This window comes from Pithys albifrons, chromosome 4 (genome assembly GCF_047495875.1).
Source record: "Pithys albifrons albifrons isolate INPA30051 chromosome 4, PitAlb_v1, whole genome shotgun sequence".
NCBI lineage: Eukaryota > Metazoa > Chordata > Aves > Passeriformes > Thamnophilidae > Pithys > Pithys albifrons.
Window position 1 is genome coordinate 93,275,642 of NC_092461.1, and position 27,439 is coordinate 93,303,080.

Below are 27,439 nucleotides of genomic sequence, written 5' to 3' on the forward strand. Positions count from 1 at the left end.
GTTTCTTTTTTAGAAACTTAAGACTGTTTCTGGGAACATGAAATACAAAAATACTGTACTCTCACTATGGAAAATTCTACCTCAGCTGCTTCAAATGAGTGCTAAACCAGAATGCAATAATAGAAATTGTTAGACAACCTGAACAGCCTTAACTTATCTGTGGGTTTTGTGATAAAAGGTCCACAAGTTGTCAGTGTCTGAATGATATACACTGACATAACTTCAGTGATTTTGCTGAAGATGTGCTGATTTCAGCTAGCTGAAAACTTGCTTTTTTGTTTAGCATGAAGGAATGCATACGTGTTCCTTCTGTGTGTCACTGAACTGTAAATATCTGCATATACAAGTCAGTGCTGTTTGTGAGGGGTAGTGTTAATTTTGAGATTTTGTGTGATTTTTTTTTACTGGCAAACTTTGCATTCTACAAGGCAATGTTTTCAGAGATGTGTGTGGACATCAAAATATGTAAGCATAAAAGAAATCTGTGGTGCTTTGAAATGTATGTTATAATGGCATTAGAACATGGTTTTTGTCTCAAGATTGCAATGGCTTTCTTCTTAGTTTCTGGATTTTTCCTGTACATTGCTGTACTATTGTATTGAGTATGAATGTAAGAGAAAAAGTGTGAAAGTATTATCCATGCATTTTATGACTTTAGAAGGTAAAACAGTTCTGTTGGAGAGACAATGTAAAACTGTTTTAGAAAATGACAGCTCTTCAATTCAATTTTATCCACTTGACAAAACAAAGTAAAACCACTAAATTTTATTTTGCTTTTTTCTTCCACAACATCTCTTCAGAAATAATAATTCCTCTTGTGACTGGATCTAGGTTTTATATATGTATTTTCATTTTTTAACTGCAAGGCGTATATGCCTGCGTGATGGAGAAGGGGAGAAAAAACGTTGGTAGGCATGTAAATCCCACTTAAACAACCAACAATAGTTCAGCATTATTTAAAACTATTTAACTTACTTATGGTGTTTCATTAGTTCATTGAAACTGTGTTGGAATAGATTTAAAAGTTCACAAATTTTAATCATCTTTAGCACTTCACTCTTCCTAAAATATTGCTGCTTTTCTCACTATTACATAAATATATGTATTTTAACATACTTCTCTAGTCTGTCCACATACTATTCTATGTTCTAATGTCAGCAGAGCCTTGGTTCATGGGATTTGGAGTAGAAAACAAAGATAGCAGGCCTCTGTTCTGTTAGAATTTCTTTTGCTTTGATGTCATTTTAAAGGTAAGGTTGTCATTATTAGGTGGTCTATCACAGCACTTCTGAAAGAAAACAGTGATAAAACTCTGGAGGAATATCACCTAATTTGCTTGCATCCTGTCTATTGGTGCACATACTTATACTCTGTGTTTCTGTATGTTCCGTTTGTTTGTTTAACCTTCAGAAATTGCACCAGAGAGGAGGCTGGTGTTCATCATGAAATGAAAATGCATAGCCCAGCTACACCCCTCTCATAACTGTCAGTGAGGGAGCAATTGTGATTCGATCTTGGAGGAGTTCTTTTGTCCTGGTTGTTATCAGCCATATGTGAACAGCTGTTGAGCTGAGTGGTGAAACTCAAGGCAGTGTCATGCAAATAAATAGGAGTCTGGGTTTGAGTGTTCCTGAGGTCATAAGTTTAACACAGACCCTGTTACAGGCATAGGGAAAGATCTCCCTATAACACTGTTGAGCATCACATTACTTCTATTGAAGTATCTAAAATGTGAAACATTTGAATAGGAAAATATTGTCTGTAATTTAAAAAATGTATTGATTATAGTTGGTGTAATGACTATAATTATTATTTCATATCTTTTTAATCATATTTTGCCTACCTGGCTCTCCGAGGAGTGGTATATCAAGACTGCTTTTTTAAGAGGGGGGGAATGGAAGAAGTTTTTAATTTTTAGTTTTAAGAATGGGGAGAACCAACAACAACTTAGAAGATGAAAACTCTTCAAATTGGCTTTGTTCAAACCTCACAAAACCAGATAAACTTAAATTAAACTTAAATTTCAGGATTTTTAAGCTCTGGTTTAGGGAACAACATTCTGTCTTTACAAATGCTTCCCATGTTTTTCTTGAGGGTTTTTTTCCTAATCCCTTTTTTGTTTGTTTGGTGGTTTTGTTTGTTTGTTTGTTTGTTTGTCTGTGGTTGATTTTTTTTTTGTAAGCCTGGCAGCTTTAACTGAGTTAGTTGGATTTTAGCTAACATAATTTTTTTCCCTGGTTTTTTTTGGCTGGGGAGATGTAACTTTATGTTCACTCATCTTGTCCGAAGGGAAGCTGATAAGCATTTTTCCCTTGGAAAATATTTCTGTGTCTGAAAGTCAAATTTTTAAGTAAGTGTTTGTTTTTCCAGAATAGATTAGAATTATGGCCACCTGATGAGTCTTACCTTTATATATATAGAATTGGATCTGCTTATCCATGCAGAAAATTATTCCTGTGAACAGTTCTACAAAGGTGGTTTGAAGGGTGAAAGCTTTATTCTTGACACAGGTTTTATTGTTTTGTGAAGAGAATGGTTGGAGCTGTTTCTGTAACACTGTGTCCTAGTTCAGCTGGAGGGACCAGCTAACCCTGTGTGGGGGTGATCAAACCTGTGTATTCCACCCCCTCTATTCATTCCCCAAGGACAATGGGCCATTAGCAGCAGCTGCCCAGGGAGCCATTATCACTTCACACCCAGCCTGAGGGGGGCGGAGCTGCTAATGGGCCATCAACAGCTCAACAACCCCTGGCTCCCAGAGTTAATCACCCATTGTGTGAGTCCCCGCCCAGGGGGAGGGACTGAGTGCTCCCTGAGGGTACATAAGTGGTGGGTAAGAAGACCTCAGGACCTTCTCGTCGGATCCAGAGCAGCAGCAGGACCTCGACAGCAGGAGATCACCGCTCTCGCCCAGACCACAGCCCTCGCCTGCACCAACAGGTTTTTCTTTTCCTTTTGCTCTGGACTTGGGGGAGCCACAGGGGTCTCAGCAGAAGGGCAAACAAACCCCCTTGGGTTTGTGCCCCAGGACACTGGGTTATACTGCTGGGGTATTGTGAGTTGAAAGCAATTTCCCTTGTGTATCAGTGTTGTTATTGTAATATTATTATTAAATTTTAGCTCTGACTTATAATCTCTCTCGTGGTGAGTTCATTTCCCCTGCTGGTTCACCTTCAAACCAGCACACACTGAGACTCATCTTTGAGAAATTTACAGCGCTAAATGAGAAGTTTTGAGATGCAGGTAACTAGAAGTAATGCCCTTTCTCTGAAACCTAAGACAAGCAAAATATATTGGCCTCATCCAGCTGATTGCAAAGTGGGGAGTAAGCAGGCAGATAACAAAGCAGCTTGACAGAAGATGTTTATTTGGAGACAAACTCTGCACCTTCAGCTGAGTTTTTAAATATGTTAGAAAACTGATCAAGAGCTCTATAAGCAGCATGTCTGCTACAGTGATGTGCAATTACTTATTTTCTGCATTTGCAGAGCTGAAGGAAAAGTTGCCTCATTTTACACTGTCCTTTTTAACAATAAAAAGAACTTCTGTTTTGAGCTGTGAAAAGTACAAAATCTTCCCCATTATACAAGACTGTATTCCTCATTGTACACATCAACCTCGGAGCCTTTTCTAAGAGTAGCATGAGAGGATTTTTTTCTTTTTAATGCTGTTTAGTCAGCGTGATGGAATGGATCTAATAATATCTTCATTTACTTTGGGAAATGAGGAACAGAACTAAAATTAGAGAGGTAACCTGATATTAGCAAACTGCTTGGGCATGTAGGAACTTGGATGCCAAAATGCTAATCCTGATTTTTATTGCTAGTGTGATCCTTGACCAGGGAAAGTTGTTTTAAGTTCTTGGAAATAGTCAAACTCTAAATTTCAAGACTTCTAAAATTAAAATATGCTTTTTTTTTTTGTCTTTTAGTGTTAGGTCAATTAACTGCTTCAGTCATTGTTGCCAAATGTTTGTTATAGTATATGGTTAGTCTTACATCTTCTTAAGCTTGGAGTATTGCTGCTTCATGGTTCCTGGATAGTATGGGCTGGAGGCAATAAATTTTCTATATGAAGCTGTTGTCAATTAGTTGTGTTTTGTTTTTTCTCCTAGAAACCCAGCTCAGTTCGTATTGATCAACTGGACCGCGAACAGTTCAATCCTGATGTAATTACTTTCCCTATTATTGTGCACTTTGGGATACGACCTGCTCAACTCAGTTATGCTGGAGATCCTCAGTAAGATGCTTTTCCTTCCATCTTTTGTTCAGGAAGTCATTACTGTTGGCATTTGGGGCTTAAATAGGCCTTGTTTATGTGCTTTATTGAATCTGATGTAAAGTTCAGTGCTTATGACATTGGACACAAGCACTTGTAAAATGAAAGAATATAAGGTATAACTTTTTTTTTTACATAATTCAGAATATGCTGACATAAACGTGCATACATTTGCAGTGTGAGATTTCTTAACCTGAGAACTGCTCCTCAGGGTCAGGCAAAAAGTTCCTCGAGGTCCACGTTATTTCTCAAGAGAGACAAGTGGCGGGTTTTAAGAGAGTGGTGTAACAGGAAGGCAAGGGAGGAAGAAATACTTAGCCAGACTTCCTAATGTCTGCAGCATACAGACTTCTGAGCTAGAGGATATATTTATGTCATATTGTTTAACAGTCCTGGTGGACCTTCCTTCTTTGAATTTTTCAAATCACTGTTTGAATCTTTTTATGCTACTACTGATAGAGAGAAGATTCCAGGTAATCAATTCCTCAGTACTATTGTGTGTCATGAAAAAGGACTGACTTTTGTTTCTGAGCTGCTACTTGATTGTTTAATTAGATGCTCTTCAGATCTCACATCTAATAAGGAAGGATATAGCCATTTTCTGTTTGCTTTCTTCATGACATTTATGTTTCTTGCATACTGCCATAAACTACTTAATCATCTCTTTCTGTGCCTTGAAGGATCAAGTCTGCATAGTGTGTCGTAGCCTGGGAGCTCTTACATCCATACTACTTTTCTCTCCACTTTTTATATCCTGATAGAGTTTGGGAGGAAGGTAGGGAAGAGTTGGAGAGGGAATCAGGACTCGAGGCAGAGCCAGGAATACTGTTGCACTGTGGATTCATGAAGGAACGAAGAAGTGATCATTGGATTTTGTTCCCAATTCTTCTCTTAATCTGACAATTTCAGGGAACTCTTCCAATGACTGGAATGTGTTTTCTGCATGATGACAGCATAGAGACTGTCTCTGGTGCATGTATAGTTGTCTTTTTCCTCATGCATTTTCCTCCTGTGTCTTTTAAAGATGTGATGTGTGATCTGCAGTTTTGAAGTCCAAACGCTCATGTGCATATATGACAGTCATACTCTTTACAACTGCTTGCTGAGAATTTTAGATTAAAACATGGCAGGAAGTGGGAATAGAGAGTGCTTATCCAGATAAGAACAATTTTTTCTTTTTTTGCTTTGAGCATGACTTTTAATCTTCTTCATCCTGTAGTTTTCCTGTCCATCAAAAAGAAATAATTAGACCCAAACATATAAGAATGACCTCTACTTTGATGCTGAATTTATTAATATTTGTACAGTTCTAGTCATCATCATGGCTAGGCTTCGCGAACGAAGATTTGAGAAGGGCACTACCCACACTTGCTGCAAGCTGCTGGTGGCTTAAAAGGCTGATACGGGATAGGCAGGCCCAGTCACAGAAGGCACAGCGGAACGTCTCCCTGGGTGACATTGGCAAGGAACGGTTCTTTCTGCGTTGTCTTTTCTCCTCAAGACTGACTCTCCGTGCATTCTCAAAAGGAAGCAGCAGCGTCGTGAATGGTGTGTCTCCATGAATCCCGACTGGAGGCCAGAGTGGACCATTGGTGGCAGTCAATATGGCCAAGGCTGAGGTGTTGTTTCAGGGAGTCCTTGTATCTCTTCTTCGGGGCTCCTCTCTTGCAGCAGCCGGTGGCGAGTTCACCATAGAGCACAATCTTCGGAAGGCGGTGATCCTCCATCCTGGAGACGTGCCCTGCCCAGCGCAGCTGCGTTCTCATCTGCATGGCCTCGATACTGCTGACCACTGCCTGTTCAAGAACAGACACATTGGTCACATAATCAGACCAGTGGATGTTTAGGATTGAATGGAGGCTGCGCTGATGGAAGCGTTCAGGAAGCCGCAGGTGGTGGCGGTAGATGACCCAGGATTCAGACCCATATGAAAGAGTAGACAGTACAATGGCTCTGTAGACACTTATCTTTGTACTTTTCTTCAGGTGTTTTTTGGACCAGACTCTTTTATGGAGTTTTCCGAAGGCTTTGGATGCCTTTGCCAGCCTCTTGTCTATCTCTTTGTCAATCTTACTGTGTGAGGAAATGATTCTTTCCAGATAGGTGAACTGCTGGACTGACTTAAGCTCTGAATTGCCTATGGTGATGTGAGGATGATGGAAGACTTCTTGAGGTGCAGGTTGGTAGAGAACTTCTGTCTTCTTCAAGCTGACTTCCAGCCCAAAAAGCTCAGCAGCCTCTGCAAAGCAGGATGTGAAGCGCTGCAGAGCTGCTTCTGTGTGAGCAACGAGAGCGGCATCATCATCAAAAAGCAGCTCATGGACAAGGTGATTCAGGGTCTTGGTGTGGGCCTTCAGTCGCCTTAGGTTGAATAGGCTTCCATCAGTACGATATCGGATGTAGATGCTGTTTTCTTCATCGAGGTCTGCTGTGGCTCTTTGGAGCATCATGCTGAAGAAGATTGTGAATAGAGTTGGTGCAAGAACGCAACCTTGTTTCGCACCATTGGTTATTGGAAAGGGCTGAGAGAGTGCATCGCCATATCTGACTTGTCCACGCTGATCCTCATGTAGCAGGATGATTATTTTGAGGAACTTGGGGGGACATCCTAAATGTTCCAAGATCTGCCACAGGCCTTTTCTGCTCACAGTGTCAAAAACTTTGGTGAGGTCAACGAAGGTTACATAGAGACCTTTGTTCTGTTCCCTACACTTCTCTTGCAGTTGTCTGAGAACAAACACCATGTCTGTGGTGCTCCTATTGGCTCTGAAACCACACTGGCTTTCAGGTAGAAGATCTTCTGCAATAGTGGGTACTAATCTGTTCAGAAGTATTCTTGCAAGGATTTTACCAGCAATGGAGAGCAAAGTAATACCTCGGTAATTTGAGCAGTCTGATTTTTCTCCTTTCTTCTTGTACAGGGTGATGATGACTGTGTCATGGAGATCTGGTGGTAGTTCCCCTTGTTCCCAGCAACGCACAACAAGCTCCTGAAATTTGGCATGGAGTGCTTGAGCTCCATGCTTCCAGATTTCAGGTGGAATTCCATCAACCCCAGCTGCCTTGCCAGTTTTCACCTGTTGTATGGCCTTGAGTATCTCTCCCATAGTAGGGACTGTATCCAATTCATGTTTCACCGGTTGTTGTGTAATGTGCTGAATTGCTGAGCTTTGGACTACACGGTTGGCACTGAAGAGAGTCTGAAAGTGCTCAGGCCATCGGTTCAGGATGGAGGTTTTATCTGTTAGAAGCAGTTGACCATCTGCACTGAGTAGGGGGCTTTGAACCTGGTGTGTGGGTCCGTACACTGCTTTCAGGGCCTCATAGAATCCTCTTTGGTCACCCAAATCTGCGCATAGTTGTGTCTTTTCTGCTAGGTCGAGCCACCATTTGTTCTGGATGTCTCGAAGTTTCTGTTGGAGCTTGCTGCATGCAAGACGAAAGGCGGCTTTTTTTATATGGCAAGATGGCTGAGCAAGGTGTGCTTGGTGAGCAGTTCTCTTCTTCTTCAACAATTCCTGGATCTCTTGATTGTTCTCATCAAACCAGTCTTTGTTTTTCTTGGAGGAGAACCCTAGGGACTCTTCAGAGGACTGCAGGATGCAACTTTTAATATGTTGCCAAAGTGCTTCAGGAGAGGGATCTATGGGATTATCTTTAAGTCTAGTTTGAAGGTTTACCTGGAAGCTGTCTCTCACTGTGGCTGTTTGAAGATTGCTGACTTGGAACCTCCTCCTTGGAATGCCACCTCTCTTAGGTCTGGGCTTGAAGTGGAGGTTAAGTTTGCAGCGCACAAGGCGGTGGTCTGTTTGACATTCTGCACTCGGCATCACTCGAGTATGACGGACATCACTGACATTTCTCTGTTGTACTAAGATCTAGTCAATGAGGTGCCAGTGCTTGGATCGAGGATGCATCCAGGTTGTCTTCAGGCTGTCTTTCTGTTGAAAGATAGTGTTGGTGATGGTGAGCTGCTGTTCTGCGCAAAACTCTAGCAGGAGGCGTCCGTTGTCATTGCAGTTTCCAACGCCATGCTTGCCCAGGACTCCTTTCCAGGCTTCAGAATTCTTACCTACTCTGGCGTTGAAGTCACCAAGGATTATGATCTTATCATCTGCAGGAACATTTTGGGTGAGGCGGCGCAGGTCTGTGTAGAATTTGTCTTTTTCCCCTGGGTCAGCTTGCAGAGTTGGGGCATATACGCTAAAAAGAACAACATGTTGCTTGTTGTGTAGAGGGAGGCGTAAGGACATAATGCGATGGGAATGACCTGTCGGCAGATTTTCAAGTTTGGAGGCAATGGAGTTTTTAATCATGAAGCCAACTCCTGAAAGGTGTCTTTCGGTTTTGGGTTTGCCTGACCAGTAGAGTGTGTAGCCAGCACCATGTTCTTTAAGGCTGCCTTCCTCATGAAGACAAACTTCACTGAGAGCAGCAATGTCAATGTTGAGCCGTGACAGTTCGTGGGCAATTAGAGCAGAACGACACACAGGACGTCCACTATCCCCAGTATCAAGCATGGTTCTGATGTTCCAACATGCGAGTGTTAGTTTGAGCACACCTTTGCAGGCAGGTGTATGCCTTTGAAATCTCTTTGTTTTTGTTTGACTGGATGGAAGATGCTGGTTGGCTGCAGTTATTCAACCGGGTGTGGAGATGAGCTTTGTTTAGGCCACCTTTGCTAGGCCTCTCTCTGTGTGGAGCATGCAGTGCTGTCCCTAGAAAAGGCTGCTTGGTCATTCAGGATGCTGCCGCAAGAGACTGTCATCTCCGGGGTCAAGTCTGTAATGACCCATATCCTGAACCGCCTGCATGCAGGGTTGGGTCTGCAGCTTCCAGCTGCTTCCTATCACCTGCCTTTTTCGACCCTCACCTGTCGCTACAGGGCTTTGCAATGTGGGTGAACCCTTCAAGCCTGCGCAATGGACCCTCCAGGTGAGGCACAGCGTGCGCAGAACTGGCCCTGCCCTTTACTCCTAAGGTTCATCTGCCACGGCCCAGCGAGCTTGGACGGTGACAGCGAATACCTCAGGACATAGGTTTGGTTAGAGTATCCTTCTCTTAGATGGATGGCCTTACAGGGCTAAGTGAGCTCCATCTGCCCGGGTTTGGGGTTGGAGTTGTCCTTCTCCTAGGATGGTTGCCAGACGGCTATCGAGCCCATCCTGCCTGTGGACACACTTTGTCTGACCCTTCAGCTGAGACCTGTCTGGCATGGGAGACCCTACCGGCGGCACAAACCACCTCCAGCATAGCTCTCAACCTCATGAGGGCACGCAAGCTTCTCCCCTGCGACAAGGGGGTGTCCTCGGAGAAGAGAAGTTCTAGTACTTTTCATCGAAAACAGTATCAAGATACAGAAACTACTCTTCCCACACTTTTTTTATTTCAACTTTCTTTAAAATTTCCCTGTGGGTTTGGTTTTGGATTTTTTTTCACCTCAGAGCTGCTTAGAGAATGTAGGTATGCTTCTTATTATCAAAGTAACAAAGCAGTTTTTATAAAAGACCTCTGTGGTGCCATTATAAATCTCAGGCTTAATTCTGGTGTATATGTGAAATTGGTAACTCACAGAAGAGGTTTTCCTCTAATGTGTCTTTTCTTTATGTTGTTCTCATATAGAATTTTTTTATAATCCTAATATGTTTATTAATTATCAAACTTAATTACAGTGATTAAGTTTGTTTCACTTTTATCAAAACTGCGAGAAAAATGTGTATTGTAGATCATAGTTCCAGGTTCTTGTTTTTAGGTTGAAACCTTCTTATGGCAATTGTTTTTTATTTTTTGGTTGATTTGTTTATTAACTTCACTTTTCTTCTTTGGATGGTGATTTGTCAGAATTAGATGTGCTATTCTGCAAATTGCAAAAGTGCAGAGAACATAGTATGAGAAAGGTCTATGGATTAACTGTTTCTGATGTGTTTATAGACTGAAAAAATATCAGCATCTCTAGAGGCAGAGAGTGTACATTCATACACGGTGGAGAGAAATAGCTATGGAAAAAAACGCCAATAAGATAAGATCTGTTTATCTGCCAGTGAATGTGGGATGCTGGAAAGATTATGGACTAGTAAAAGAGCTGGTGCTTCACTTACTGCTAAGCCACTAATGGGAAAAATTCCTAATAAAACCACTGCTCTAAGTTGGTGCTGAGGAAGATCTTTTATAATGTGAATATAAGAAAAAAATAAATAAGTTGGCTGTACTTCCCTCTGTCCTCTCATTCCCTGCTTCCTATTCAAATTCTGATTTTATGGGTTGTCTTACAGAAAATTCTATAAATGGGATATTTTGAAGGTAACATTGTTTCCTCAGGACAGGAGGTCCCTGTCACGATTCTCTTGGTTACTTCTCCCATTGTAACTTTTGAACCTGTTGGTCATTTACAGCTGAGTATAATGGTGGGATTTTGGATGTTGTCTACAAATGGAGTAAGTTCTTACAAATTTTCCGAAAGTTTGTGCTAGATCACTGGAATATTTCCACCAAGAGAAAAAGTTCTGTTACTGAGGTTCATGAGTATTTAGAGACCCCCAAAATAAGAAAAGGCTATATGGCTAGAGAAAATGAGAAACATTAAGTATGTGCTGACAACAGAGAAAACTTTAATTGCTGTTTCCATTCAGCACTACTCTATAGGGAAGGGAACTTTCATTTTGCTGTTGACAGAATAACTTCATGTTGCACATGACTCGCAGAGCTCTTCCTCGTGTGCTCCACTGAAATGTTTGAACCAGTGTAAGGACAGACACGTCCTGAGAAAGGTTACTATTGCTTTTCAGTGAGCCATAGGTAAACCATATGGAGAAGACGGAGTTTCCACCTGGCTGAATTGGGTTGTTATGTTGCAGGCAAGCCTTTTCAGCATGTGGAGGTGGCCCCTTGGAGGGGGATGGGTGGGTATCTGGGAGATATGGGTTCTGCTCTGAGCTTTGATGTTTACTTCACACTGCACACTACTGCCTCCTGGCTGCTACTTTGTCCATCTGATTGTAGCAAGTGCAGAGGCACTATCATCCCTCTTGGAAAATACTTAGGATTATTTTTTTTCCTGGAGCAAAAGATGCTTGTGGACAATCTCTGTGTATGTTGTGTGCATTATTAGCAGCTGGTGTGTTCATAATGAGAAACAGTGAGAGACTTTTGTTGTATTGACCACTATATTTGTTTTCTGGTTTTGTCCTTCAGATACCAAAAGCTGTGGAAGAGTTATGTGAAGCTGCGTCACCTACTGGCTAATAGTCCCAAAGTCAAACAGGCAGATAAACAGAAATTATCACAGAGAGAGGTATGATGGACCTTCCTATGAGTGATAATTGAGCATTGTAATTTGGAGTGGAATAAAGCCATATGACTGCCCTGTTTATGGAAACAATAGAAATCTTTCACAAAAGATTTTCTTTTCAGGTTGTTAACAGAGATTTTATTTTTATCCCTGCTTGTTACTGAATGGTTTTTTTTTCCTTTTTTCAGCTGTCAAACTACTGCAAGTTTTTTACCCAACGTTAGAAATTATCATTATGGAACCATAACTTTTATAGCTCTTGCAATTAATGGTCTCAAGAATTAGCACAGAGAAGGACTTTTATGTAACAACGTACTTTTAACTGGCTCATAATTTAAACATTTCTAATCTAAGTTAAAAACTGGCACACTTGTGTTTGGTTTTAAACTGTAATTTATTAGGTAGTCTTAGTGACATTGCTTGAGATCTTTGACTACCAATCATCTGGTTGTTTTATGATAGACAAGGTATTTTTCTCTCTTTTTTTCCCCCCACAAAGAGATGAGCAATAAACATTTCCTAAGTGCAAATGCTCAACCAATTGGGAATTAAAATCAGAAAAACAAAGACCCCTAAATAGAGACTAAACCAGCCTGCTCTTAGGTATCTCTATCTTTAAAACCTTGAACTGAAGCTTTGAATTTTCTGGATCCTGTCAATCAGGTACTATTAATTTGACAACCTATGTAAAGAATACATAAGAAGAGAAATTAACTTCTTGGATACTGGATGGTATTTAATTAAATGGTGTTGTATTTTTGTTTCTTGATTAGAAATACTGATTATTCATAAAATCATAGACTACTCTGAGTTGGGAAGGAGCCATAAGAGTCAGGGAGTCTTAACTCTTGAAACTTCCCCATTTTATTGTGTACCTTTGGTTGCATTAAGTGTTTGATACATTTGACATTTCACCTGATTTATATTATTGCTGCAAAGCTGTCTTGGGTTGAGCTGGCAAAATGCCAACTGTCCAGGACAGCGTGAAAAGGGTTTCTCCTCCCCCCAACCAGCTAAGGGAAAAAGAAGAGGGAAGGGAAAAAAAACAACCCCAAACTAGATTTATGCTGAAACTAACTATATGTATTTATAAAGAAAAGAGAAAATTAAGAGAGAACTACAATATAACATACACTTACACAAGTTATATATATATAACAAGAAATAACTTCCCACTCTCCAATTAATACAAAGTCTAGATCTATAAGACTTTAAAAGACACCTAGCAAGAAACATAAAGAGTAACAACAAAATGTTTCTACTTCCTTGAAACTAAAACAAAATGCAAGCAGTGGTGGCAGGAGCAGGGCCCAACAGAGCAGAACAACTGGAGCAGTCTTTCTCTGCACTCCAGCCATAATGGAACTGACCACGCCACTCTCACACACTGGATTTTACACCTTTTGAGATGATGCAATATGGTATGGAATAGAATATTATTGGCTAGAAGAAGTCAGCTGTTAGCTAGCTCAGTCCAGCTCAAGTCAGCTGACAATTTCAGGCCTCGTCTAAACTTTAAAACCTAAATTTAGGCCCACCTAGCCAAACCCATAACAAAAGTGTAGTATGCTGTTGTGTGAGCAAGAATCTTAGTCAACATTTTATTTTTTTTGATATTAAATAATTCCTCAGCTTCTTTACTTATAAATAAAAAGAAAAACTCCCAAATCCCATAACATCGTGACTTAGCCATGCTACAGGTGTAAGGGAAAAAATTTCATCCCTACAGGAGTTGATTTTGATTGCCACAACTACACTTGAAGCAAGCAGAAGGGAAGAGCATTGTTTTATGGGCATCTTTTCATTAGAGAGTAATGGATGACTCATTTGTAGTGGATTGTTTGTATAAGGGGCTGATCATGTTTTGCTTCAAAAGATAAAATATTCCTTTGGTATTTAGCACTTATTTCTGATTTTTGTTTCTAGACTGTCTTATCTGTGGTAATGAATTGTTCAAGTAGTTTTCACCAGAGAGGCATACAGGGCTGAAGCAGAAGCTTTATGTGAGGATAACTTATGTATTTACCAGCAGAGGTGTCAGTAACCCAGAAGGAGCTGTAGAACTGTACTGAACTGGTACGTGGGCTTTTAAAGATTATGAATCTTATATTATGGAGTGCTGCTGAGCAGTCAGACTGAAATACAGCTAGGTCTAGCAAACACTGTAGCACCCATCTCAGGAAAAACTCAGTGACATAACTTTGACAATGCACAAGGGGTGCAGTGCTGTAAGCATCTCTGTTCCCTCTGCCATCAGTCATCCACTACCATGAGATTGTACAATGATATTATTTGTGACAAGGTCATGCCTGGGGGCTTTGTTCCTCTAACCTGACTTTGAGCGTTTACAGCAGGTGCATAAATTGGGACCTGAAGGCTCACTTTGAAGTCAGTGGAGGGAGAAATGCACTTTGAAGCCATTTATCCCCCTTCATTGAATATAAAAGGAGCCAGGGCTAACTAGCCTCCTACCCCTAGACACTTCTGTATTGAGGTGTCTGAGGTTTGATGAATCTGTGTCTGGACAGATGCACCTCTTGGAACTGCTCTGGGAGTCTCTGCAGAACAGAAAACAGAGCCTGTTCTTGCCTAGATATGCTCACAGACTTGAAACTGGAAGCTGGGAAGAGACAGCTTTGAGCAAGTGCCCTTCAGTGAAAAGGAGAAGGAGAGGCAGGATAGGTTGCGGCTTTGAAGAGTTTTATGTTCTGAAGAAGGAAGAGCATTGAGCGAGTCTTTACAGTTAGTTTGTGGTGTGTGGGGAGCTTGCATACCCCAGGGCTTTATGGTATTGTAATGAGGAGATCTTGATCCAGGGATGGTTTATTTTATCTGGTTTTGTTTCATTTCATTTTTACTGAAAATATTTTCTTCTGATGATTCTGTCAAAATCTTCTGATGAAATCAACCCTTTCATAGTTTCTAGAGACAAATAGACTGTTTGCACAGCACCAAACAGCTAGTGGTCAAGGCAAAACAGGTATTTTTTTTTATTTTAATTGAAATAATATTGGTAGATTTCATCACCATAGTCTCCAAGACCAGTGAATGCTGACACCCCGTTCAGACTGGTCGTACTAACATTGTTCAACAGAAACTACTGCAAAGTAGCCAATATCAGAAAACAAGGCCTTTTGTTTACTTAGTCTGTTTTATTCCCACTGAATGCTTCAAACCAGGAGTACTCAGATTGACAGATTTGAATGAAGTGCTTGTTTTGTACATGGGGTAAATAAGGTACTTTGATTATGAGGACTTGAATTTTCTTAATTACGTATCATCTAGAATGGCTGAGTTGGACTGGTTTGTTCTGTTATTTGCAGTAAAAAATTTAGCAACCTTCTTCTGGGTCTACCAAAATCCTCTGTCTGTGCTGTATTCCAACGCATGTGGCACAGTCTGTGGTTGGCATTTACCAGATTTGTGGAAGCCTTAGGAACTGCACACCAAAGTAAAGATGTGCTGGTTTAAAGGCAAACCAGCAGGGGAAATGAACTCACCACGAGAGAGATTATAAGTCAGAGCTAAAATTTAATAATAATATTATAATAAATACACTGACACAAAAGGGAAATTGCTTTCAACTCACAAAACCCCAGCAGTATAACCCAGTGTCCTGGGGCACAAACCCAAGGGGGTTTGTTTGCCCTTGTGCTGAGACCCCTGTGGCTCCCCCAAGTCCAGAGCAAAAGGAAATGAAAAACCTGTTGGTACAGGAGAGGGCTGTGGTCTGGGCGAGAGCGGTGATCTCCTCCTGTTGAGGTCCTGCTGCTCCTCTGGATCCAATGAGAAGTTACCAAAGTCTTCTTACCCACCACTTATGTACCCTCAGGGAGCACCCAGTCCCTCCCCCTGGGCGGGGACTCACACAGTGGGTGATTAACTCTGGGAGCCAGGGGGTATTGAACTGCTGATGGCCCATTAGCAGCTCCGCCCCCTCAGGCTGGGTGTGAAGGTGATAATGACTCCCTGGGCAGCTGCTGCTAATGGCCCATTGTCCTTGGGAATGAATAGAGGGAGTAGAATACACAGCTTTGATCACCCCCACACAGTGTCAACTGGTCCCTCCTGCTCAACTAGGACATAACCTTAAATGGGTATTGTGAGTGCACTCAAGTGGGCATTGATACTGCTTTGTTGTAGAAAGTTCTTCACAGGACTTCTGTTCTCTCCCTGTTCAGGAAGCACTGCAGAAGATTCGTCAGAAGAACACAATGAGACGTGAAGTGACTGTTGAGTTGAGCAGCCAGGGATTCTGGAAAACAGGGATACGCTCTGACGTCTGCCAGGTGACTAAACCACAGGAATGTTTGTTGTAATTTCCTTCTCGACAGTTGCCATTTACCTCTTGCAAGGGTTTGCTGCAGTTCTAGGCTGAAGAACCAAATGTAAATGAATTGGTAACTAAAGAATCAGCTCAGTAGCATCTGTTGATTTAGGGAACTATTCTAGTGTCCTGTCCACCCCTACCACACACACAAAAAAAGATATTTTAAAATTTGAGTGTTCTTGCCATTGGCTAATTAACACAAGGGAGAGCGATTAGGTATATCCAGTTTGAGGCTGGAGATTGAGACTTCTGTGGCACTCTAAGGTCTCCTTAATCCATCAGCTTGGTTGGTTTTAGATATTTTAATTTGAATGTGTTTTCCTATTTAGATAGCTAAAAAAAAACCCAAATAAGTTTTACAGAGAAGCATGAAGAAATATCTCTTTACTTGAAAGAAAAGAAAGTAAAAAAACCAAAATCCCACCACAACTAACTGTCGGATTAAAACAGGTGAGCCTCAGTAGAAAGATATCTTTCAGATACTCTGTTTCATATGCATGACATCTCTAAGAAACATGTCTCTGTCAGATCCTATTCTGAAGCACTTGACAGCCACCTGCTTTGTGATATGAAAAAGATAAGTGCAATTTTTATGTAATACTGTATTAGTAAATTCAAGTAGTTGTAGCAGCCAAATAATTATACTAGAGGTATATTTGCACTATGTTTCTAGCTGTTGTTTTTGAGATGTTATTTAAGAATTAAATGCATGCAACTTAACAGTGTGAAGTATAAGCTTTGAGGGTTGCTAGCCAAAGATATAGGTAAAAATCTGTTGTAAGTCTGGTAAGGCCAAAGGAGAAATTCTAGAGGGAAAGAAATGCTAATAACTAGAATTGCTTTTTTTCTGCCTGAAACATTTATTCTGATTCTCCTAGTGCTTCTGAAGTGAAACAGAATAGTAGCATAGTATCTTCTCACATAGCTGAAAAAAATTACAGCCCTTTTCTAATTTTTTTGTTGGAACTGTATCTATTTTTACAGCCTAAGTAAACAGTGTAAATTTCCAATTTAGGAGCTTTGAAACCATTCTGTTTTATTTGTAATACCTTTGTGATTCATCTCTTAATGTGTTGGATATTCCTGTTGCGTTCTGTTGTTGAAGGACAGCAAAACGCCAAAGAATGATGAAAGTAAAGCTATTTCACAATTTTTCTGCCCATCTGCAGCTATAACATCTGAATCAGCCAGTTCTGGTGTGAAGGTCCTTTGATTTGATTTCTTTGAGAGGCCAAGAGTAGGCAGCTCTGTGTCTGTAAAATGAAAGATTGCTGCTGTTGCTACATGCTTTTTCCCAGATTAAAGAAGACTAAAACTAAATACGCATAAATCAACTCTGGGGGCAGAGCTAAAGTGCAGTGATTTAAAATTACTGCTTTTAGAAGCATTAGAGTTTAGAAGATAGAAACTCTTTTAAGCCACTCTTCATAGTTTGTATTGGCTCTAAGTTCCACATAGTAGTAATGACACTGGTCTCTGTGGTCACAGAAATGAACTGCTTGAAAGGGGAGGAAAAATGGTGAGTAGAATGTTCAAAAAAAAATTAAAACGGCTGTGTTCTGACAGGCTCACTTGAAGATACCAAGCAGATCAAGTGCAGTACTTGGCCACTAAGCTGGGCAGCACTTATTATACAGTCTGGCAAGATGGGGCCATGCTGAGAAGATACTCCATCCGCCCACTCCACTCACATACCAGTCGTTGCCTGTATTGCTGCTGGTATGCCCTCAACAGCAGTGTTTCGTGTTCAGTGTGAGGAGAGACATCATACATTTCAAAATATTTCAGCTCACCTGCTTCCTCTTAGGTCAGAAGCATCTGCCATCCCTGGGGGGATGGTGGCACTAGCTGAGGGCATTTGAGAGTCTCTGCCTTGTCATATCAGCTGCAGCAAGAACAAGACATGCAGAATATTTAAAATCATACGTATTGGAAAACAAAAAAGGGAAATTACCTGTACGTTTATAGCCAGGTGCAAATAACAAGGTTATGGGATAACTCCTGTGGGCATATGATTTCAGAAGACTCTCTTTAATCACTGACTAATCTTTAGCCTAAGAAAATTTTTTAAAGATGTATTCTATTTTCTTCTAAATAAGTACATAAAACATCAGAAACGTCAAATAGTTTTAATCCACGATGACAGACATTAATTGACTCAATCAAGCAGTTAGTGCCATTAAAGCAGCACTTTGTCAATATGACCACAGGAGTCCTTTGTGCTCTCATGGATCTGTCAGTTCTTCGTTCACTGCACCACAGCTGATAGAAGACTAAAACTTTGTATTTCAGTCCTCAAAGTAGGACCATGTGTATTGTTATAAAGAATATTAAACCTTCTCGAGGGAGTCTTTCTGCTTAGTACAGTGGAGCATATAGGCAGGGAAGCAGAGTTTTCCTGTGAAACAGTTTTGGGTTGTGTTACTTTGGGTTTTTCCATTAATGAAGGAACACAAATGAAGCACACCTTTGCAGTTTATATAGAGGTAAGAGGGAATGTTCTTAAAAATTACCCTAAGAAAAGTCTAAATGAGTGACATGGTAACAAAATAAAACTTCATTTACATTTACTGATTTTTCTTGGAGTGGTTTTGCATTTTTCTGCCTTTTGGGAATCCAGGGAGTCTTTCTCTTGCTGTTGTCTAGTTATTTCCATCTGACAGAAACAAACTAGCGGTGCTGGGTGACAGCCACTGAACATGAGCCAGAAGTGTCCCCAGGTGGCCAAGAATTCTGGCCGATGGCATCCTGATTTTTATCAAGAGTAGTGGTGCCAGCAGGACCAGGGCAGTGATCATCCCTCTGTGTTTGGCACTGGTGAGGCTGCACCTTGAATTCTGGGCTCAGTTTTGTGCCCCTCAGCGCAAGACAGACATTGAGGTGCCTGGAGCATGTTTGAGAGGTGGGCAGCAGAACTGGGGAAGGGTCTGGAGCACAAGTCATATGAGGAGCCACTGAGAGAGCTGAGGGTATTAAGCCTGGAGAAAAGGAGGCTCAGGGAAGACCTTGCTGCCCTCTACCATTACCTGAAAGGAGTCTGGAGTGAGCTGGGATCAGCCTTTTCTTCCACATTGTAAATGACAGGACAAGAGGGAGTGGTCTCAAGTTGTACCAAGGGAGCTTAATATTGGGTATTAGGGAAAATTTCTCCACTGATGAAAGGGTTAGTGAGCCTGGAACAGGTTGCCCAGGGAAGTGGTGGAGTTACCATCCCTAGAGGTATTTATAAAGACCTTTGGAACATGGTTTAGTTTGTAGAGTTGTCAGTGTTAGTTTAGCAATTGGACTTGATGATCTTAAGGCTTTTCCAGTTTAAATGATTCTGTGATTAACTTTCAGCTCTGTGTTCAGTTCTGAAAAATTTCAGTCTTTTACTCAAACAGAAAGTAGTGCCATTGGTTAGTCTTAATTTTTTGATCTTGTAACATTCAACCATCTGTATTTTTTGCTGTTCTGTCTTTAGTGACCTGCAGAAATCTGTAATATCATTTATTCTGTAAATGACACATCATCTACTTTGTGTGCCTTTTTTTTACGCATGCTGTGTTCATGGTTTCCTGTAATTACACCCAATCCTCTTTCTGAAACTGTGATAGCCATCATATTTTGATGCCCTTAAAACACATCATTCTTTTGAATATATTCATGTCATATCACTAACACGAAGGATTAGAAGAAATTAAAGTGTCAGATAGTCACATGCACAAAATTCTTAAAATCCTGCATATCTCCTGTATCTCTTCTCATTCTTATGCAGAATTTATGATGTTGATATCATACTTGCTGTACTACTGTACTGATAAACTGTACTACTTGCTTATTTCAACCCAGATGCATCCAAAGTCAATATTAGCATAGAATTCCTGCTTTAAAAACTGAAAGAGGGAGACTTCTGTTGTTACAACATAGAATTGTTGGGATTTTTTCAATTTCATTGGCGTTTTCCTCAACTGAAAAATATTTTCTGTTTCCTAGATGATCAAACAGCAACCTTTCTGGTATTTTTTTATCACTTTAAGCAAAGAAATGCCAGACAACAGCATTTCAAAAATCCCTTAATTCTTCCTCAAAAGGAAATGAAGCAAGGTCCTAATAGCAGTGTTTGAAAATTGAGTAGCTACAATTGTTTGGTGAAAGCTGGTTAAAAAGTGGTTAGAACTGTGCAAATGAACCAGTATGATTAACTAAGTGCTCTACTAAGGAAGGAAAACAGTAAAGCTCTGTATTGTGGCAAATGGAAAGTTTCTTTATAGCTTAGTCAGCTGGGTGCTGTGTACACTGAAATTGAATGTTTTTCCTTATTCCAATTGTTTTTTAGCATGCAATGATGCTTCCTGTCCTCACCCACCATGTCCGCTACCATCAGTGTCTAATGCATTTGGACAAATTGATAGGCTACACTTTTCGAGATAGGTGCTTGCTGCAGGTAAGATATGAAAAAAAGCTCCAACTGCTTGCTGGCTTGTCTGTATAATATCACTTGAGTTTATCCTTAACCCTGCCTGCAGTACAAACTTGAGAAATGCTCTGCATTGCCACAGCTTGAACATACCTGATTACTTCTACTGCAGATCTTTCAAAAGTTTCAGTTTTCCCAAGAGACTTGTGAATAGCGATGTCTATTGTGCACATAGATATACACCTACCTTTGCTCCTGTGGTAAATCTATTTGCTTGTAATGTGTAGAAAGACAAAAAGATGCTTACTGAAAAGACTGTCAAGTACTTATTATTTCTGTGTAAGTTCTTTTTTTAGATGTTTGTGGAGAATACAATGTTATTCTGCAGATGAGTGTATGTGCTCTGGTACTTCTTTTTATAGTCTGTTCTTCCAAAAAAGAATAATTAAAGCGTTGTGGGGTTTTTTTTCGTTCAGAGCTGGTGAATAGAAATTTGTGAATTTCTGTTCAGCACTTGATTTTTGCAAGTACATAATGAAATTTTTGCATTAAAAAGCAAGAGCAGAAACTGGAGAGGACAATTTATTTGTTTGAAATGCATTCATGTCACATAACCAATCTTCTATGCTAGTGCATATTTGGAATTGATTACCTCTGAGGCTGTTGCTTGCCATGGTGGCTCCTTTACTCTTAGACTTTTCCTGAAGTTAGTGAAGGAAAATGGGAACTACTGTTCAGGATTTCCCCCTGAAATAAGCATCATCTCTCTCCACTGACTGGACTAAGTTCAAAACATAACAGTTTCTATATGTATCTAGAGACTTTACTCCCAAATTGATCTAAGCAGACGTTGACAGAGATACTTTTTCTTGTAGCTTTTCTGTTTTCTTGAAGTTGTATTTCAGACCTTTCCTGCTGAAAGTTACATCAAACATCGAGCATCTTCTAGGGTTTGGTTGTTGCCAGGCTGCCTTATTTCTAACATGAAAGATAAAAGTGCAGGGATGGAAATGTTAAAAATGTTGAGACCAAACACACAAACCAGAAAGCAAATTCCAGCTGTAAAGATATGAAAGCATAAAAATCTAGTGTGTAAGTATTAGTCATCTTTGGTTGTAACAAATGTGCATTTTAATACTTGATCCCTACACAGATTTATTTAAAACCTACAAACATTTTCCAGAAGACCCTTTAGAAATATATATAGTATCAGTCACCTACTTAAGCGTAGGCAGTGTTAGTAGTATAGTTTTACATTGATTTTTAACTGTTTTATCATGGTGTATTCTTTTTAAAGTGCAGACAGGGCAAAAAAAGATCACACTAATTTATCTATTCAGAGAAGCTGTAATGTGTCATCCAGTTCAGATGGAGCAGAATTTGAGAATGCAACTATTAATATTAACAAGGAACAAACTTAGTAATATTAACAAGGAATTTAAAAGGACTTGAGTAAAATTCTTATTGTTGATTTAGTCTAATTTTACTCTGTAAATCTGTTTAGAAAGCATTAGCAAAGTTTAAATGAATTAGTAAATGTCTTGACTCACAGTCTGCAGCACCAGTCTTGCAAGTAACTTTCTGCAGCTTGGTTTTGCCAATGTATCTCTTTTTTTATATATAAGATTTATGTGTACATACTGTTATACATGTACAATATTTTGAGCTTTGTGTGTAAAGGTGAAAAGGTGTGGGTTTGCAGGATGGAGTTCTGAAAGCAAGCTGAACTTCTATTTGCTGTGCCATTTTTGTAATGATGGTGTCAACAGCAGGTTAAGCTTTTTATAATGCCAGGTGGTACAAATGTAAAACAGAATCCTGCCATTGCTCTTCACTTCTAATTTTATAGTAAGGCCTGTATAGTCATGAGGGAAAGAGTTCTTCTGTGCCAGGAATAATGTACTTGTTGTTTGATTTTTTTGAACTAGGAAAGCTTTGTAGATACTTAAATAATGCAAATATGGATTGTTGAGAAGCTCTTTTAGTTGCTTGTATTTTTGATATGAATATTTATACTTCAGTGTTAGAGTGAATATATGTTTAAATAAGCAAATGTATTGAAATCAGGTCAGCAAAGCTGGTAAGCAAAAGTCTTAGGGCAAATTGACAGTTCATGCTTTTTCTCTTCCAAACTAATTTTTCTTTAAAGAAAAAAAATGTTGAAAGTTAATTAGTTAAACTGACGATTGAGCATAAATGTTGTTTCTTTCTGATATCCGAAATAGTACAGCCTACATTTAAATTGCTGGAACCAAGCTACTGATTGACTGCATCACTCTGTAACCTTTCTTCAAACCGAAAAATAACAATTAGTAGCTATGGTTCTTAGATAATGTTTTTCTTCTATTTGCAAAAGTACATCTAAGACTTTTTTTCTTCCCTGCATGTGTTACACTATAGCTTGCCATGACTCATCCAAGCCATCACTTAAACTTTGGAATGAATCCGGATCATGCCAGAAATTCCTTATCCAACTGTGGGATTCGGCAGCCAAAGTATGGAGATAGAAAAGTTCATCATATACACATGAGAAAAAAAGGTATGCTGCTACACCATTAGTATTTTTCATTTACTTCACACTTAATCAGTAGGGACACCCTTTGTCCCTTGAAATTTTGTTGCCCATTGTGTTTTTGAGAGATCCCTTCAGTAAAGGATTTCAGTGATTATACACAGACATCTGTTGTGAGATTTTTTAGAAAGACTGGATTTTTTAAATCAATCAGCAGGTAAAGAGCTGAGAAAAATCAAGGATAATAATTCAAAAGGTGTATTTTCTTTGATTTTTGACAACTATTGCTTTTTTAATTTGTTACTCAACATAGTGAACAAACTGGAGGATATTTTGTAAAAATGTCGTCTTAATGTGAACGTGTGGTCTGTCTGCTGCAGAATATTCCCTACCCGTTAAAAGTATATTAATTTATAAGGAAGTAAATTGTTTATTGTTCATGTAATATTTGAATGTCTTCTTCATGCAAAGGTGGTATTTTTATCTGGCTCTCTGAATGCAAAAATACAATAGTGTTGTAATGGGACTGTGGTCACTTAGGCAGAGAGCATCTGTGAGGATTATACTTGCTGTAATAAAGTCTGTAAATAACAGGATGATCTTGTGTGCAGCAATTGCAAAGTAACATTTTGAGTAATTATTTTCTATGTGTATTCAAATTGAATTAGTGGCTGTTTACTTCATAGTGCATTGTTTATATTTCTAGGGATAAACACCCTGATAAATATTATGTCCCGTTTGGGACAGGATGATCCAGCTCCTTCCAGGTAATGAAAATAATTGCAAGTAGGAAAGCTGTTGCAGAGGGAGATATTTAATAGAAACAATCAACTTACTGTCAGCATCAGCTTTGGCAAATAGATGAAATGAAAAGTAATTTCGAATTGACTTTTATATTTTGAAGATGTGCTGAGCCTCCATTAGCAGTGACATACTAAATGTTTGGTCATGCCTGCAGAAAATTCCTGAGGAAGGTTTTAACAGATTATTTTATCATTTTTGTTGATCCCTGAAATGAGGAGGACTAAAAGGCTACCTTGGTATCTTCTGCAGAATAAGAAACAAGATTTGTTGTTATCATTGCTATGAATTGAATTCTCCATCATGTTTCCACAGTAGTACCTTCCTGGCTTGGCACCTTGTTAACTAAAGTGTGATGCTGAACATGGGCTTCACCGATTTACTGGTCTAATTTTGACAGATGCAGAAATCATTAATGTTGTAATGCAATAATCCTTAAATGACCACTAAGAATTCTGTGCAAATTAATAATCTTTAAGATGTGGTTTATAGCCACAGGCACCATATTAAGATGAAGTTGAATAAGCCAAGCTCACAGGGCTAATGCAAGAAACATTTGTTTATGAAATATCCTAAATGCATGAACTACATGGCAGAGTGTATTTTAGTTAACTAGTGCTGTACCTTGAAAGAGGCATTATTTTGGAGAAATCTCTTAAAATAGGAAAAGTTGAATTCTGCATAAATAATAGTTGCATTGTTCTCCAAATGCTGTTTCAGCTAGACCATGCCCTTTTCTTTTCAAGGTTATTTTAGCCCTCCTAAGATAAGATTAGATAAGGCTAAATTGCTTTAATTCTTGTGAAATAACACACAAATATAAAGTCCTACTTCCGAATGATGTGTTTTCTGCTATGTTGCTACACAGAGGAATTGTACATTTGCTCACACATTATTGCTTTACGCAGCAGAGGTACTTGAATTCTTTCAGCCCATAACAAAGGCCTGCTATTTCAGAAGTTACACTGACTGTATAATTGCTGGGGGAGTGCAAACTACAATAAAAGCTGCTAAACACTTCAGAAGGATATTCTGGATTAAAAGAACCCCAACAAAACATTACTGTGGCAATGGCCTTGACTCTGTTACAATCGTGTCAAGTCAAAAATGGTGCTGCTTACATGCTTTGATATATACAGCAGAAATTTGTATATATTCGAAGAAAAACTCACATTCTTTTGCAGCTGTTGTGTCCCATTAGTTCTTTGTTCTACAGGCAGGCAGAGAGCTTGAAGGAAATGAAACTTTATGCAGGACAAAGCCAAATCCGGAGCAGTGATAGAAGAAAACGTAGAAAATAGAAGATTCTACTAGCTTAGTGGCACCACTGGGTGTATCTTCTTGTACAGCCATTTTTAATTTTGAGCTCAGAGGAGGTTACAGGAAAGAAGGCATTTAAAGATGCTATATGTTCTGCCATATCAATGATCTGTTGCAGAGTCATCCCACCCTGCATGTGTTGACGTTAATTAGGTACAGCTCCCTAGTTGCATCCACAAGGTTAAGGACAGGCTGTTTGTTTCAGTCACCTGGTTCCCTCTGATGGACAAAGAAACCCGACCTCAGTGCCAGTCAGTGGTACTGTTTCCTTTCTCCAGTTGTGAAGGTCTGACAATAGCTCAGAATGGAACATAAGGAAATTTCAAAGGTGGTGTTGTTAGTCCTGAGTTTCACAATTCAAATAGTTGTTACTCTGTTTACAAAGGATTGTGACCTGGAGAGGGTGTGGGAGGCTGCAAGAATGACTATCATCAAATTAGCAATCAAATCTGATTTTTTTCTATTTTAATTGTATTGTGTAACTAACCAGCATGTGTTACTTAGCTGATAGTAAACCATTAACATACCTTTTTCAGGATTAACCACAATGAGCGTTTAGAATTTCTGGGAGATGCTGTGGTGGAGTTCTTAACAAGGTAAATGGGGAATTCTTCTTCAACAGTTCTCACCTTTATATGATATTATCATACTGTTGGGCTTATTAAGCTTATTAAGTATCTACTTTATGCCTGTGTATGTTTGCAGTCCTGCCTGATATTTAGACCTGCACATCTACACACAACTCTCTTGAAAATTCCTTCAGTGCTGATGATAAAATAAGAAAGATTACAAAATAAAAAGCCAGAGTTTCTGTTTCCTGGAGTGCAATTTTAAGTTGATTTGGCTTAGAGATTATTGAGCTATAGACAAACTGAACTTTTTACCCTTTTTAAAAAAGAGAGGTATTTTTCTTAGCACTCCATTTTGTTTCCCTGTGTCCCTTTTCTCTAGCTGCAAGGGAGAAATGTTTATTGGTAATATTGAATGTGTTTGTTTCCAGTTGTTAGGACTGTAGCTTCTGTAAAATCTGGATATAAAAAAATAATTGAGCACAAATATAATTTATTTAGAAGTAATGAAAAAACCTCCGGGTTCATCAGAAGTTGCTCTGGTTATGGTCTGAGTATTCTGAAATCAGAAAATAATACAGGGATATTACCAGTTATGTCCATTGGCCTATTTTACCTGAATAGCAGAGGCAGGCAGATTGCACCAAATAAGGATTATAATCCGTTTTCAGTTGGTTTGTTCTATGGTTTTTAATAGGGGAGTAGTCTTGTTTACTGTTAAGCTGCTCTTTAGGACAGTTTGTTATTTGAATAATGAAACTGCCTTTATATTTCTGTTCTCTACTAGCCTCTACTCACCATTAGCTACGTGATATTAAAAACTATTAGTCTACAAAGGTCTCCACTGCCCTTAAAACTCATGGCCTTTTCTCTCATGCAACAGTACAAACTGATAAGATGGAAGACTTGCTGATTAAAATGTCTTGCATTTTTCATTGTCGTTGTTCATCAACCATCAGTTCACTTTCTGAGCTAACTTTTGTCTCGATTCAGAAAAAAAATGAGCTCCATTTCTGTTCAATAGAGCATGTAAGCACCTATTTAAGTCTGATTTTTTTCCCTACCTCTTTTGACTTCAGGTGTATGCTTTTATGAATTATGATGCTTGATTAGATTGCCTCTAAGTTTTATAGTAGTTTTTGTCCTTAAATAATCTTCCTCCATCTAGCTGCATTTTTCTCCCTGTGTACTGGGTTAATAAAATATTTTAATAATTAGTGCCATACACTGCTTTAATTGTGAGATGCTGAAAACCCTCTGTGTGTTAATTTTTTTTCTACATAGGCTAGGTAGTCTTATATGAAGGTATTCAAAATCATTGATTCATTACTGACATCTTGATTGGATCATTGAATTACTTTCATGATGACAAATACCACTAAAGGCTGCTGAAAGCCTGTGATTTTTACTTGTTTTTTTCCTGTGGCATTAATGACTTCACCTGTTTTGATAAGTGCAACTTGTTGAGTTCTGTTCTTTGTCTCTGTTAGCACCCGTTAAAGTACTTTTAAGAAACCTATATTAACAGATGGATATCCTGTTGGTCTAGCCTGAATCAAGTGGCATCACCTGAAAGCACTGTCCTTGAAGCATGGAGTTTGTAAAGGCTGAGGATTCCCTTGTGCTTTATTCCTCAGCATCCTCTAGGTGTCAACCTTTGTGAACCCACTGCTGCTGATAGATAGAAACCTCAGATGAGGGAACTGCAGGTCGTGGCAGGGATTTAGACATTATATGCTGCCCAGTAGAGAAACAGCACTCTTCCTCCCCTTCTGGCAGTGCTATCCCTTCAGATAGCATTGAGCATTGTTTTAGTGCTTATTTCTTCACCTGACTTCAAGCTGAGTTTCCACCTTGGGAAGGGACCTGTTTTACTGCCTAGGGTCTGATGGAAAGGCACAGTTGTCTAGAGGTATATGTGGTTCATCTTTAATCAAATGCT

The 27,439-nt window shown here is 39.4% G+C and overlaps 1 protein-coding gene across 1 annotated transcript in view; it reads left to right on the forward strand.

Annotated features, from left to right (window-relative positions):
• The window catches only part of DROSHA (drosha ribonuclease III), a 78,319-nt gene that overhangs the window by 25,898 nt on the left and 24,982 nt on the right, over positions 1 to 27,439 (forward strand). Inside the window, exons 14-20 of the mRNA XM_071555007.1 lie at positions 4,115 to 4,239; positions 11,470 to 11,569; positions 15,748 to 15,855; positions 20,215 to 20,322; positions 22,696 to 22,834; positions 23,514 to 23,574; positions 25,465 to 25,524. Of these exons, the coding sequence (XP_071411108.1) occupies positions 4,115 to 4,239; positions 11,470 to 11,569; positions 15,748 to 15,855; positions 20,215 to 20,322; positions 22,696 to 22,834; positions 23,514 to 23,574; positions 25,465 to 25,524 (701 nt within the window). The remainder of the gene's footprint in view (positions 1 to 4,114; positions 4,240 to 11,469; positions 11,570 to 15,747; positions 15,856 to 20,214; positions 20,323 to 22,695; positions 22,835 to 23,513; positions 23,575 to 25,464; positions 25,525 to 27,439) is intronic.